Source organism: Vicugna pacos, chromosome 7 (assembly GCF_048564905.1).
Source record: "Vicugna pacos chromosome 7, VicPac4, whole genome shotgun sequence".
Lineage (NCBI taxonomy): Eukaryota > Metazoa > Chordata > Mammalia > Artiodactyla > Camelidae > Vicugna > Vicugna pacos.
The window spans coordinates 36,740,018-36,755,658 of NC_132993.1; the positions used below are offsets into that span (position 1 = coordinate 36,740,018).

Sequence of the window (15,641 nt, forward strand, 5' to 3'; positions counted from 1 at the left end):
GGTTTTAGGCACATGGCCTGCTTCTCAGCGGCAGTCAGGTCTCCCTGAAACCCAGCTCCCAGTCAGTCCCTGGCATCTGACCTCATGTCCATCTTTATAGTGTTGGTTCACCCCGAGGGGTCTCCTCATGCTTAGCTGGGGACTGTCACAGGATCTGGGCAGAGACGTGGTTGGGGAACTCCCCAACCCTTCCATCTCCCAGAGAGGCTTGGCCACCACAGAAGACGATGATGATGGTGCGGAGAAGGAGGATGCACCACACACATTTAATATTTCATTTCACCTTTAGGATGATATTACAGAGTAGGTAGACATAGCCCCATTTTTTAGATATGGAAACAGGCTCAGGGAAGGTCAAGTAACTTGCCCCAAGTCACATTAATAGTAAGTTTTAGATGGATTTAAACAGGAGCCTGGGCCTATAACACGTATTCCAGCTGAGCTCTTGGTGCCACTCAGCAACTCCCTCCCTCTCATCCCACCAGTACCCCCTGCCTTGCTGGGCTCCAACTCCTCCTGGGACCATTCCAGGGGTCTGCTCCCCAGGGCCAGACCAGCGTCGGGGGAAGAGCGCCTTGGCTCAAATGCAGATACTGCAGAGTGGGAGTGAGTGTGGGGAGGAGCAGGGGAGGGGAGGGGATACACTTGAGGTGAGAACCCAGCTTCACTGGTCACCTCCAGGGGCTTCTAGGCTCTCTGGCCTCTCCCTGCCCCTCAGGATCTGCCCTGGTGACAAGACCTGCCCTGGTGCCTCCCCTCAGCCCATCTGCTGCCGTTCCTGGCCACAGAGCCTTCCTAGGGGAGGTGAGCACAGCCCGTCCCACTGGACACGCAGGGCTGTCGTTCTCTTGTCTCACCCCACACTACTGCTTTCTGCTCACGCCACCCCCCGCCATCCCTCCCTAAGCTTCATTTATTTGCTCACTCCTCAAATGCTGTGAGGTGCCAGGTTCTGGAGATACAGAGATGACTATAGTTTTTTCCTGAGAACGCTGTCACAGAGTACCACCAATTGGGCAGCCTAAGGCAACAGAAATGTATCATCTCATAGTTCTGGAGGCTAGAAGTCCCAAATCACGGAGTCATCAGGGCCGTGTGCCCTCTGAAACCTGTGAGGAGCATCCTTTCTTGCCTTGTCCTGCTTCTGCTGTTGGAATTCTTGGCGAATAGATGGATCACTCCATTCTCTGCCTCCACCATCATGTGGGTTCCTCCCTGCATGTTTCTATCTTCTCTTCGTATAAGGACCCCAGTCATACTGCACAAAGGGCCCACTCTGCTCCAGTGTGACCTCTTCTTAACCAATTACCTCTGCAATGACCCTATTTCCATATTGGGTCACATTCTGAGGTAGAGGGGTTAGGACTTCAACACATTTTGGGGGGGAACATAATTCAATCCATTATACTGGGTAACAGGACCCCTGCCCTCGATAAACCATCCGAGTCGTTGTGATGATCATGATCATTATCTTCAAGAGTGGGCCAGAGTTCTCCAGCTTCTCTAGATGAGAACAGTCTGGCCTGGTAGTCAGGCCTGAAACCAAGGCATCCTGAGACAATGTGTGTCCTCGTGGAGGGGTGTCCTGGCCTTGGTGGGAGCACAGGAGTCCAGGCATGGAAGCCTCTGGAAGGGCAGCTTTCCCTGCCCAGTTCCAATGACCTAGACCTTGTCTTACAGCCACCGGAGCTCAACTTGTTCACAACATAGCTCAGTATCTTTCCCCAAACCTGGTCCTTGTCCTGGTTTTTCTCTTAACCTGACAAAGATCAAGTTCTCAGAAACCTCAATGTGACCTTGGGATGTGCAGGGTGAGACCCTGCGAGGAGCCACAATCTGCCCACAGGCACTGGCTCTGCTCTGTGCCAGCACTGCTGTGCTCCAGGCTTCACATGTGGTGCCTTAAAACCCGACCTCAGTTCTGCCTCACGACATCCCTGAAATGGTAAGTCAGCTCAAGGATTACCCCAGGCAGATGTGGCTTCAGCTCCAAGGAGCTCATTAGGGTCCAGCCATGTACCCCAGTGGTTGCCCGCAGCTGGTCAGGGCAAAGACAGGACTGGAACTCATGCCCTCCTACCACTTAACCTTGCCCCCTAGAGCCCACCTCTGGTCCCCGCCCCTCCATGCCCACCACTGCTCTGCTCCCGGCTTCATTGCTTCCTCCAGGACCAGTGTGATGACCTGCACTTTCCTTGCCAGTCTCCCCGCGCACTGCTGCTGCAGCCTCTGCTTCGCTCAAATCCTGCGGAACAGCCTCCCAGCTCCTTAGCCCACTGCCTTTTAAAATCTGGCCTCTGGCTCTGTTTGGTCTTCTTCTCTCAACTCATCATAAACTCTTGCCAGAGTGACCTATACAGAACCCTTCCCTCCTCCGCACCCTTGCCCTCAGTACCCCCTGCCCTGAATGCCATCTCCTGCTCACCCCCTGCATCCCCAGTCCTGCCCATTCAAGATTAAGCTTAGGGACACCGCCCCCAGGAAGACCTCAGCTTTGCCCCCAGGTAAAAACATACTCTCTTCCTCTAATGACACAGCGCTTTATATCTCTGCCATACAAGTTTTTCTGTGTTTGCTCTTAATTATGAACCTCTCCCCTGAAGAACTTTTAAAAGAAGGCCTTTGGAGTCTGACAGCTGAGTGTTTTAATGTCTTTTATTTATTTTTTTTTTTGCTTGGGCTTTTGATTATTTATGCATTTATTTGATTGTGATTACACACAAAAGTTTCAAACACACAAAAGTAGAAAGAAGAGTAAATGGACCCCTGTGTTCCCAACACCCAGCTTCAACAACTATCCACAATTGGTACATTTAAGTATCCTTTGGATTTTAAGCTCTACTCAATCCTCTTATATTTACTGCTCAGCAGGGAGGGGAAGAGGTAGACCGTGCGATTATTCATCTTAAAGCTTCTAGAAAACTTGAGCTTTTAATTCTGTAAGTTTGATGAAAATCCTGCCTCTGGGCTAAAGGTGCACAGGCGGGCGGGGAAGCGCCGCGGAGGCGGGAGCTGGCAGTGGGCCAGGCAGCTGCTTCCCTAGCCTGGCGCTTTGCTGGGGAAAGGCTCCATCACTCCGCATGGCTGGGAAGGGAGACTTTCAAAGGCTAAATGTCCCCATCGTTAGCCCAGTGATGATGCCACGTAAGATGCTACGTCCATTCCTTCTGAGAGCCTGGAGTCCGTCTGCTACCACCTATCAACTCAAACAAAACAAGTCCCAGGTGTCGTCCCTGGGAGATGATGCACGGAGTGTGCTACCTAGTTTCTCCACCAGGGGCAGCTGCGAGGGGCAGGCAGTCTTGGACCCTGATTAAGACTTTGGGTCTTTTTCAGTGAAATGTGTCCATGTGACAGTCTTCCCTGGGTGGGGGTCCTGATTTCCAAGGGCCCAGCTAGATCAGTGTTCAGTTGAGGATCACAGACTGTTGGGAAACCACAAAGCTCATATTCCAGTTGAGCGGAACAGACAGAATCTGGGAATAAAATATAAACAACAATAAATCATTTAAAATAATTTTAAAATTCTGCTGCTGATTGAGTTCATACCATGTGACCAGAGCTCTCCCTGGAGTTGCGCCCTATGCTCAGACAGTGGCTAAGAACTTTATAGATGATTTTAACTATTTACAACCCTGGGGGCTTCTATCTTTATTTAACAGAGGAGAAAACTGAGACTCAGCCAGACAAGCAGAATGTGCAGGGCCAGCTGCTCAGACATGGCAGAGCCGGGACTCAGTGGCTGGGTCCGCTGGCTCCAAACCCTGGGCTTGTGGCCACAGAGCAGTGACATCACTCCTGGGGTCCTCGGATGATTAGCGCCCCTACTCTGCATCTGCACTGTCTGCGTACAGCTCAGGCTTAGCGGAAGCAGTGAGCAGACTCCAAAACCGAGCGTGGTGGCGATCGTGTGATGTGGGCACTGGATGGCCTGGCTCCCATCGGCTTTGCCACTCCTGGTTGATGGCCCTCGACTCTTACCTTCTCTGTGCCTCAGTTTCCTCATCTGTAAAAGGAATCCATGACCGATAACAGTACCAACTTTATTGGACTCTTCTGAGGAATAAAGCAGTTAAAAATATAAAGTGCTTACAGGGAACTATAGCTTGTAATAACCTATACTGGAAAAGAATCCGAAAAAAAAATGTATATATACACATAACTGAATCACTTTGCTATACACTTGAAACTAACACAACATTGTAAATAAACTATAGTTCAAATGCAAAAAAAGTGTAAAGTGCTTAAAGGAGCTATGAAGAGAGGACAAGGATCATGTGAGAATGGGAGCCAGTGTAAGATGAGTGAGTGGTGTTGCAGCCATTAATTCCTTTGCTCCGAAAGCAAACTCCGTGGTGGCCTCAGGTGAGGTGCACTTACCTCCCATCCACAGGTGGCGGGGACGTCGGCCAGGCTGGGTGACGACACAGACTCTGACGGCCCAGGTGTCTGGGTTCTCGAGTGGGACGAGGTATCTGCACTGGAGGAGAACTCCAACCATCAGGCCCAGAGAAACACAAAGAAGACAGTGACATCCCTCTGGTTTTGGAAGAACGCAGCCCTCTACCAAGGACCCCACTTGTTTTGCTCCCCCCAACATCCCCAGAGCAGATATGAGGGAGTCACAGCATGGGCCCCATTATTTGAGGCTCAGGAGGGCTAAGTCTGTTACAGAGCAGGGCTGGGGCAGCAGTACTGAGCTACATGGGCTCCTGCATAAGGGCTGGGCTCTCCCATCACAGGGTCTCCTGCGGGGCAGTGCGCAGGAGACAAAGGTTCCATTGGGGCAGGGGGAAAGGGGCAGCTGGGGGCTCTCAGGGCTTCCCTAGCACTTAATTCCCCATGCCCCACCTCCTTCCAGAAACCCAGCTCAGCATCAGGGGACACGCCTTGGCTTCTCTGACAAAGTGGTTCCACAGTTGGGCCTCTTCCCGGACAATCCTGACAGCAGGAGAAGGAAGGAAAGAATGGGGAGGGGAGAATTGGAGAGAGATGCTGTATTTGGGGAGAGGAAGAGGGAGAAAACTCTGGAGAAGGGCAGGGGCTTAGAAACAATCTGAAGGCCAAGCAGAAAAATTCCATACAATGGAACATTATTCAGCAATAACAAGAAGTGAGCTCTCAAGTCCTGGAAAGACACAAAGGCAAATTAAAGGCAGGTTGTTACGTGAAAAAGCCAGTCTGAAAAGGCTACGTATGTATGCTTCCAACTACATGACATTATGGAAAAGGCAAAATTAGGGAGACGTAGAAAGATCACTGGTTGCCGGGGGAGGGATGAACAGGTGGAGCACAGGGGATTTTTAGATCAGAGAAACTACTCTGCATGCTCTGTAAGGTGGACGGATGTCAATATGCTTTTGTCAGAACCCACATGGAGTACAAAGAGCGAGGCCTCGTGTAAACTACAGGCTTAGTTAATAATATACCGATATTAATTCATCGACGGTTAACACATGTATCACATTAATGCAAGACATTAGTAATAGGGGAAACTGTACAGGGCTTGGGGGGCTACTTTCTGCTCACGTTTTCCATAAACCTAAAACTACTCTTAAAAATAAAGTCTATTAATTAAAGACAATGACAGCAAAACAAAACAAAACACAAACAAAAGATCCAAAAAGAAAACTCAAGAGGGCTGGGCCCAGAGCAAGACCAGCGGCCCCTGTGGCCAGGCTCCCCGAGCCGGCCCTGGATGTCAGAAGCAAAGAGGCCGAGCCCACCCTGCCTGTGAGGTGTGGCCACTGTAATGCAGCTCCCCAGCCTCTGGCTCAAACCAAATGACTGTCACAAAGGTCATTCAACTGAATTTCTTTGACCTCTTCACAGTTGAGGAGCCTTTTCTTCCCCCAGTTTTTGGGGGCAGAAATCTGGCTGCAAGGACTCGGGGCAGCTGGCTGCTGAATGCAGGTGGAGGTTTTAGCTTTAGATGAGTCAGCTCAGCGGGGAAGCACCCTTTCCAACCTGCCATGACTTTTCGCTCTAACTCAGCTGCTTTGGGTCAAGGCTCAGCCCTCACAGGTTCAGTGCCTCCAGGTGCCACTCATCCTCCCACTGGAGAGACACTCCCTCAGAGTGGGCGTGGCTGACACCCAGGTACACCTGGAGCCCCCAAAAAGGACTTCCTTCTTATGCCAATGACCAGTGATGCTCCTTGGAGCCAGGTGGCCCCAAAGGTGGCCTTTGGTGGAAAAGAGGCCATCACGTCCCTGGGTTCCCACAGCGTGATGCTGGTGGTCCATGCTGTGTTCGGTGCTGGAGGAGGGCTAAGCCCTCAGAGTCCGTGGTAAACTGCAAGGAGCCGGGTCATGACTCACACGTTCACCCTCTGTGCTGATTCTGACACACTACTGCTGGCAGCACAGGGTTGACACATAGGCATGCGCTTTGGACTGAGCGTGGATCTTGTCTATTTACTTACTAGTTGAGTGACCTTCATGTGAAGCTCTCTCAGCCTCAGTTTCCTCGGCTGTGAAATGGGCATCATCTTGGTCTCACAGGAACCTCAGTGAGAACCCAACGCAAGGAAGGGAAGGGTGCCTGGTGGCAGTTAACGTGTGCTCCCGGCCTGCAACACCCACCGACAAAGAAGGACCCTCCCTCCCCCAGTGCTCCCAGGCTCCCTGTGGGTCCAGAATCAACAGCTATTCCTCAGAAGCAGCAGAGGAAGGCTCTGGGCTAGAGGCTGGGAGGGCGAGGACACGGAAAGGGGGTGGAGTGGGGAGGGACGGAGGAAAGGACATCGTTGTGATGGAATTTTCCCCCAGCACAAGGGAACCTGCACTGGATCTAGAGGCACAAATATAATAGCACGAATAACAGACGGTCTGACCAAAGGTCAGAAGATGCGCGCTCTGGGAGGGAGGAGATGATTTGAGATTTCACAGAGGTCTCAGGGGGTCTACGCGGCTGTGACAGACACCTGTGCAAGGTCTCAGGCGGGGATGTAAAGGAAGCAGGCTCCTGGGGGCTGGGGTGGGGGGGCGCACTATGTTCGGGACCCCTCAGGCCACAGCCCGCCAGGGGCATCCAAAGGGAGCACAAAGCACACACGGCAGGGGAACTGTCCCCGGGCTCTCACCGCGGCCAGGCTGGTTCATCTCTGTTTATTTTTTCAAAACAAAACTAAAAGCCACCACTCAAAATATTTGAGAAGACTGCTCAAGTTAAAAGCTTTATGTGATTTGCAGCCGGAACATCGCAGACTGGTGGGCAGAGAGGAGCTCCCGGCAGCCCTCGGGCAGGCCCGGCGGCCGGGCATCTCCCACTCCCTGCCGCTCGGCCGCCGCTGCTCCTCTCCGGGCTGCGGTCCAGGCGGCGGGCGTGGCCAGCCGGTCAGCTGAGATTGGCGGCAATCGCAGATGGCACACATTTCCGTTCTCTGCTGGGCTTCTGATCTGACCATCCAGCACTTCAAGGGCCCAACGTGCTCCCGCCTCTGCCGGAGGTCCGAACACATCCGCCAAGACGGCAGGCGGGTCCAGGCCCGGGCGCGGACCTGGTCAGAATGAAGATGAAAAGGCAGTTCCTGGCGCTCTGCATCTTCACCGGGGAGGGGGAGCTCCTGGCCTCCGGGGTCCGAGGGTGGAAACCCGGTTCAGTGTCATCACCGCTCGTGCTTAATGTTGGCTTCACTTCGCTCCAGGGTGACCCCGCTGCCGTTCCGGGCGCCTTCCTTCCTGTTCCAGTCCTTCTCCGCGTAAAACTCCGCCAGCACGGGGCAGTGTTCGGAAGCCACTCCGCCCCAGGACCAGTTATCTGGAATCCAAGGGTTCGTGAGGCCCTCTCTTACGACAGCCCAGTGACCTGAAGGCAGAGGGAAAGGAAACCAAAGGTCAGGATATAGGGGATGGGGGATGTGAGGGCGGGGTGTCACAGGCTGGCAAGTGGCTGCACACCTGGGCTCCCTGATGAGACTCAGCCTGGCTTGTCTGTGCAAATGCGCTGTCTCAGCCCATTTGATTTTCTCAGCAAGTGAGGGTTTACCACGTAAGCACTGAAACTACCCCTAAAAAGCTTAACAGCAAGGGGACAGACGAAATGATTTCTAACTTCCCTACAGCCCAGTGTTCTCAGGCTCCCCAGCTCCCGTGGTGAGAGCACTGCCTTCCACTAGCGCCTCCTTGCAGCCCCAGCCTCTGTCTTGCCAGCAGGCCATTTTTACAAACTGCATCTCACCTAGTTTGATGACTGTCACTCCTCTTGAGACCCACTTTCTTCATCCTCTGGATCCTCCCATGACACAGTCCAACAGGAAACCGGTGCCCAGGACGGGAAATTCTAGTCTTGAGGATCTAAGTCTCGGCTGCATGTCGGGGTCTCACAGTGGGACCCCAGCATTAGTACTTAAAACATTCTTAAATGTCTCGCTGAAGTATACTCTGCATCCATTGGCATTAGTGAAGCTTCCAGGCAGGACTGAGAACAACTGTTCTTGTCTTTCATCAAAAGACCCTACCATTGCGTCTATATTTCTGTTTTCTGATCCAAAGTCTGCTCAGCAAGTGACTGTTATGGGGGGATTGCTTTTCAGGGCTGAGATCACCCACCACACCCTGGTCCTGGAGGAGTCCTGTTTAAAGCACTTCTCCCATCCTGTCAGCTCACCCCTAACCACTGCTCCTCAGGGCATGGACGGTGAGTCAGTAAACCTCAGGCCACAACACAGCGGCTGAACATGATAGGTCTGGAGGAGTGTTTGCTGAATGACTAAGTGTCCTTAAAATTAGGCTACATTATCAGCTCATCTTGGAATCTGGGGATGCTGCCCAGGACACACTGGCATTGCCCCTGTGGTACATCAGTGAATGCCTTTTAATTATTTTTCACACCCCTTCACTCTTAAATGTGACTCTATTTGAATGATAATGATACAGTCACCTAAATGATAACCCAGTAAATGCCTGGGAAGGCAACTCCTGGCTCTTGCTCAAACCAAGTGATCTGGAACTGTCAGCTCAGACAGGTGCATTCTACTCCATTTCGGAGCAGGTGGAAGGACGAGTGACTTGTGTTTACCTGTGAAAAACTTCTTCAAGCTTTTACTGATCCAGATGTTGTCCAGAGTCTTTGAACCTTGAGGATTCTTGGTGCTGATGTTGGTGAAGGTGTGTGCGGGGATCAGGGGGTAGAATTTTTCTTTCCTCAGAATATCATAGTCAGTGCTGTCTGGCCCCTGGCCGAAGTCCCCTAAAACAATCACGTCTTTTTCTCCTGGAAGTGAAAGAAAGAAAATCAGGAGTTTAAGAGGAGGTGAGAAATGAACCCAACACTGATCACAGCCCATTTAAGTGGGATCGTGGCTGTCTGATTTGACTCGTAAGGTTAGGACTACAGCATGGTTCTTATTCTCCCAATTTTTCCAAACTCCTTGTGCCAACCCCCTCCCAAACTTAAGAACAGATTAGTGACACATCTGGAAATGGGGGTCAGTGTGATGGAGAGATCACCCCTGCTCCAACTCATGGGCTCCAAATCTCACAGCACAAAAAGGCCTAAGGGTCCTGCTCAGATATTTAACAAAAGCTCAACAAACATTTATCGAGCACAGAGGGAAGATCTTGGGAACACAGGGAGAAGACAGCCATCCACAAGGCAAGGAGAGAGGCCTCAGAAGAAACCAAATCTGCCGACACCTTGACCATGGACTTTCCAGCCTCCAGAACTGCGAGAAAGTAACCTCCTTTTGTTTAAGCCACCTGGACCGTGGTATTTTGTGACCGCAGCCTGAGCACACTAACACAGGGCCAAAGTGGAAAGCTTTTCTCTTTAAAGTATCTTCAATATTTCTCTCATAGTTTGATTTACTAGAGTGAGTGGGATAGTGATGAAGTATTTTCCAAAGTGAGCAGAAAGGACAGTGGGCCCGAGCGAGGCTCCCTGGGATTCGCATGGACTGCCTGACCGTCATGGCCTGTCTCCAAGGTCCCTTCAGGGGAGCCACGTTATCATAGGGAGCGGCATTTCTGTCTCATCTTGCAAGGGAAGCTTTAAGGAAAGCAGTTCATAAATGAAGGCCAAATGCATCTGAGACTCAGCAAATCTTTTTCCTGGACATGAACATGCTTCAGTAACAATGGCTGGAGGGAAAGAAATCTAAAGTGGAAGGACACACGCCACCAGCAGAGGGCGCTCGCTCACTGCACGTGACGCCCTCCACCGAGGCGTGGGCGGAACAGAAGGGAAGGGGAGGGAAGCCTTCCCTGCAGCCATTTGTGTGGTCCACAGAGATTTAACCCCTCATGCTAGATCCTAACAAGGTTGGCACCCAAAGCAGGGTGAGCCCAACCACGTGGTCTTGAGAAATCGGTGCCTCCTTCCAAATAGCAAAACTAACTTGAGAATAACATTAATAACAACTCATCCGTGGCCGGTGTTAATGACCATTCACTGAGCCCTCACTGTGCACTGGACCCTCTGTGCAGGTACGAGGCTGAGGCTCCGAGAGGTGGAAAGGCTTGCCCAGGGTCACCGAGCCAGCACTCAAATCCAGGGCTCTTTGCAAAGAGCAAGGATGGAAAAGCCCCGTGTGCCTGGAACAGTGCCTGCTGCCCAGCAGACGCTTGATAGACACGTGTGGAAGAAACAGTGAACAAGGTGAGGGGGAAAAAAAGTGAGGGGAAAACCTCGGAATTAGGGTGCAGTGTAATTTTGAAAGGAAAGAAGGAAAAGGTGCTGCATTTATCGACTATCAAGGAAAACTGAAGTTAAGAAAGTCCGAGGCAGGAGGTTCCCATGTGGCAGGGAGGTTTTCACTGGGGTGCAGATCTGAAGAAGTGTGAGCCGTAAAAGACACTTCTGAAGCCAGGGGAGATGCAGGTGTCGAGGGTCAATGAGCCGAGCTCTGTGTAACTTTAGGGATGAAAAGAACAGCTCTTTTTGAACAGGCACATCTAGGTTTTTTCTTTCGGTTAAGTCAGTTGGGGATAACATGGCGACAGTCCTTGCCCGAGAGTCCCCAGATGTGCGGAGACCGGAATTCTCCTAGAAGGCTGTCCACTGGGGTGGGTGCCTTAATCATCTTGGTTTCTGGGAGTGAGGGGAGAATGCTCGGGGCTGATTTGCTCCAAGTCTCAGGATTTATAAAATGCCAGTGAAAACAGCAGAAGCGGGTCCCCACGGGGGGAAGGAAGGTCCCCCCCAGATGTCAAGGATGACTGCACCCTGTGTCCCTTTTGCTGAGTTCACAGAGCAGGCCCCCCGGGGGGTGTGAAAGAAGAGAACTCCATCAGAGGATGGGCACACCCCAGCTGACGTCAACCTGGGTGCACATTCCAGACAAAGGCAGAAAAGCCCAGAGTTTACTAATCAAGTCGGCTCTGTTTGCTCTGATAGAAAGAAGCCCGTGGAATATAGGCTTAGTCTTTGTTTTAGCTGAACCGCCTCTGCTCATCGATGCACCCGTGTTGCCCCCTGGGCAGGCTGCGGCACTTCCTGAATCCTGGGTCTGCCGCGTCACCAGTTAACAATGAACTGGACCTTAGTTACACGCAGGGGGACACAGAAACATGAGTCACTGTCCGTACATGGGTGTGTCAAGGCCAAGCCAGGCTGTGGGTCGATAGTCCCCTGGCAGTTTGGAACATAACCTGCCTAGGTTTGCTAACAAAAACCTTACCACTCCCTGGATATCAGGGAGGGGTAAAAAAAACCAAAACAGAGAGAGACTAAGGTTATCAGAGAAGCTAGAGGCTGGCATCTTTCCTTTCTGCTTCCACGAAAAGGAAAACCTTGAGATTGAAAATAAGAGAAACGTGCACAGATCTGAAAAGCTATCAAGTCAGCCTTTTTAGGCTGGAGACTGCAGGTGAACAATTTCCCACATAGTTGCTCCTTGGATGAAATATCTCAGCTTAAACATCTTTCTGATACTATCTTAGCCCGAAGACTCATAATTTAAGGAGAATGCCGGTCACAGCACATCCTGGTTCAAAATGTAACTTGCATATCAATGTTTACAGCAGCCCAAAGATGGAAACAACCCTAGTGTCCATCGACCAATAAACAGAATAGTATTTGGTCTTAAAAAGAAAGGAAATTCTGACACACAGTATGAACCATGAAGATGTAACATTAAGTGAAATAAGCCAGAAACAAAAGGACAAATTTTGTAAGATTCCACTCACAGGAGATACTCAGAGTGGTCAAATTCAGAGAAACAGCAAGTTGAATGGAGATGCTCAGGGACCCAGAGAAGGAGGTATGGGGACTTTATGTTTAATGGGTGCAGGTTCCGTTTGGGGAGACAAAAAAATTCTAGAGATGGATGGTGGTGATGGTTGTAAAACAATGTAAATATGCTTAATATAACTGACCTGAAGGCTTAAAAATGGTTAAGGTGGTAAGTTTCATGTTATATGTATTTTGCCACAATAAAAAGTCTTTTCAAAATGTAACTTTGTAGTCTGACTGAATTATTTTTATAGCCAAATCTTCATAAGCCCATTGTGAGGGGCCAACTTAACAAGGAAAAAAATGCTGAGCCAGCTAGAGAACACTGGTTAAGACTCTAGTTTCTGGAAGAGAATTCTAGCCTCCAGCTGTGAACCTTCATCTAGAGAAGCTTTGAAAAAACCAAGCGCAGTCACACACGTCCCTATCTTTACGGCCATATCAAGTTTTCTTTCTGGTAAACTGTGCACAGAAAACCTTCTGTGTTATTGGCGGCAGAGCCCAGAAAACAGACAGCCCACCTTTCTTCTAAAGTTCAGCTCTTTTCTATGTTTTCGTAAACCCAGTGGCTTTTTTTTTTTGAGTCAATTCATGTTCGCTGAGTGCCTACTATGTGCTGGGCACTTCCTCAGAAGGTCACCAAGCCCCCTGAGCACCCTGTCAGGTCACCACTGTCCGTCCCCTGCTAGACGGAGCTTGAAGGGGTGGTAACTTGCCTGATGTCCTACAAAAAGAGCTGAGATTAAAATCCAGCTTTCCCGTCGGCTTCAAGGCTCCTTCGGTAAGGTCTGCATCCCACCAGAGAGAAAAATGCATCTCACTGCTCGACCAGACTTTCCCACCCTTGTCATCAACTTTTCCTCCTTCACAAGAAGAGCCTGTGCAGATGTGCAGGCGGCACACCCAGGGCAGCTGACCCACAATGAGCTGTCACCGGGGAGGGTGTCATCACTGAATCCTTTCCATCAGAGACTGAAGAGCCACAAAGCTGACACCATGGAACCCGTGTGCTAGACTCACGAAGACAAGCTGTCAGCATGTCCAGGGCAGCTGGGCTCCCTGAGATGCAGGGAGTGTGGTGCTTTCCTGGGCTTTGCTGCCTACTGGACAGACGGCCAGATGAAGGGATCGGGCGGAGAGACACCCAGAAGAGGCAACCCCTTCTACAACTCCTGCCCTGCAGAAGTGGGAGCTGAGAAAGACAGCCTCCTACCTTTCAGGGTTTCCTGCAAGGTCTGCACGAAGCTGGCCCAGCGGTGGCTGTCGCTGTGATTCCTGCTCGGGTTCTCGCTCCCTGGGAGGGTCAGGGCTGCCAGGTGAAGGTTCACAAGGATCAAGTCATTACTTCCCACCTGGGCAAGAGGAAAGGACACATCAAGGACAGGCGCGATGCTCTTACTTCCCGCTTTATCTGACTCACACACAGCTTCATGCCCAGCGCTGAGCACAGAGGCTGGCGCACCCTGGGAGATGGGCACCGGAAGGGTTTTCCGACCCCCCTGCAGGACAGAGACCTATCTTGTTCTATCAGTGCACCCCGACATCACACCTGCTCCTCCTAGGCCTGGAAAATTGGGCACATCTGGAAATGGCAAATTTTTGTTTTTTGCTTTTTCTCTTCTAAGCAACTAACAAGGGGGAAGCGGGGGTCTAGCAGCTGGTTGTTACCAAAGACCTGGGGCTCTTAGGCAAAGGGCCAGATCTCCATCCCCTGCCAGGACCCACTGCTGGGACCCTCCTCCTTCCCCACCGCCCACCCCTATGTGTTCTTCTCCCACCAGAGACCACTGTGCCCTGATGCGCACTTTCACCCGATTTCAAACATGTCGAGAACGACAGCCGGCCGGACCCTAGCAGCGCAGACTATGCCTGTGCCGCGTCCCCAGGGGTGGCCGTGGTGCACAGGTGCGGAAGCGCGAAGGGCGGGTCGGTCCTCGAGCACCACAGCATTGCTCAGCTGCTCAGAGTTTAGCAACCTGTCCTTCCGTTTGTCATGGCAACAAAGAGTAAACGCTGCCAGGAAGCAGCAGGGTGCAGGAAGTGGAGGCTGCCAGTTCTGTCTTACAGATGTGCCAGCACCACCACCCAGCCTGGAGGGTGGAGGGCTCTCTCTGCAGCTGTGGCTCTGACCGTGGAGGAACCACCTTAAGGCTGTGGGCAGGAAAACCCAGTGTGGAGAGGTGAGCCGCATCTCTGCTCCTACCACTTGTCTGGCCTGCGACGTGCCATGAAGTGCAGCAGGCTGCGCGTCTGTCGAGGCGATCGCTTCATTTGGACGCCTTGGCCAATATTTCGTGACCTGACAGCATTTTTCATTGGCCATTAAAAACAGCCTGCCTCTTAGAGTCACTGGCTGGTTCTGCGTGTTGTCTTGCTTGGCCAAAACCATTACAGCCATTTTACAGAGAAAAGGGATCCAGTGTGGAGGCGATACTGGTATTAACGGTGATACCTGGCTGAATTCCACATCAGCACCATAAGCACAACCCACAGACACCCCAGGGGTGTGTGTGTGTGTGTGTGTACGCACACGGAACGCCAGTGCCTCTGCAGCTATGGGCCTGAGGGGGACAGTCCTGGGCTGGACCCCAACCAAAGCCATCACAGCCCCAGCACTGGCTGCCCCAGCCCGGCGCTGCCAGAAACTGCGCTGGGGTCTGTAGCAATTCGCAGGCTACGGAACCTCTCTGGAGCGTGTGGCAGGTGGGTGGGGTGGGCAGCAGGTGGCTTGCTAAGCGCTATGGCCAGGGACCACTGTCTGATCCTGTGACTTCACAGGGATAAGGCCAACTGCTGACTTGCTGATCTGTTTTGGCTGCTGGCTTCTTCTTGATCCTGCTGCCCAGCTTCTGACTGCTTGCTGTTTATTAATATTTCCCAGGGATGTCTGGGGAAATCAGAGAGAGAGCACAGATCTGGCTGCTTGCTGCTCCAGACTCTGGTGAGATAGGGCTTGTCTGGAGGTGTCAGTCATAGGGCTTCCCTGGCTCCACTGCCCAGAAGCTCTTTCTGAGCCCTTTTCAAGCCCAAATGACCCCTTCAGAGTCCCCCCTCTCCCTGGTAAGAGAGGGGGTCCTCAGAGAAGTCCAGTTGCCCTCTAATCCAGTGAGTCCCAAATGCCCAGCCTCGTTTATCCCTGTGCAGGGAAGACTGAAGAAGCATTGAAGCTTGAAACCCAGACATTCTGTGTGTCTGGGGCAGGGTCCAGGAACCCCTGATCTTAAGAATCCCTCCGGGTGGTTCCGAGGTGGGTCAGGTTTGGGCAGCAGCCCCCTGACCTCCTTCCCGCCCGCATGTCAACGTGACCAGAGCTACAGATCCTCCAGATCCCTCTCATTCTTGCTCTGGACGTGGTCCCCAGCCAAGGGAGCCCCAGGAGGGTATGCTGCCCCAGCCCAGAGAGAGAAGAAAACCAAGGCAAAAGATGAGCTTCTCCAGCTCACAGTTCAGAAAGGGCCTTTTTTCCT

At 51.8% G+C, this 15,641-nt stretch overlaps 1 protein-coding gene across 2 annotated transcripts in view; it reads right to left on the minus strand.

Moving 5' to 3' along the window:
• Positions 1-7,093: 7,093 nt before the first annotated feature.
• The window catches only part of EEPD1 (endonuclease/exonuclease/phosphatase family domain containing 1), a 98,448-nt gene continuing 89,900 nt past the window's right edge, over positions 7,094-15,641 (minus strand). For both annotated transcript variants that reach the window (XM_072964680.1, XM_072964679.1), the window contains exons 6-8: positions 13,388-13,526; positions 9,022-9,216; positions 7,094-7,809 (exon numbers count right to left, since the gene is read on the minus strand). In XM_072964680.1, coding sequence (XP_072820781.1) covers positions 7,610-7,809; positions 9,022-9,216; positions 13,388-13,526 — 534 coding nt within the window. In that variant the 3' untranslated portion in view covers positions 7,094-7,609. The remainder of the gene's footprint in view (positions 7,810-9,021; positions 9,217-13,387; positions 13,527-15,641) is intronic.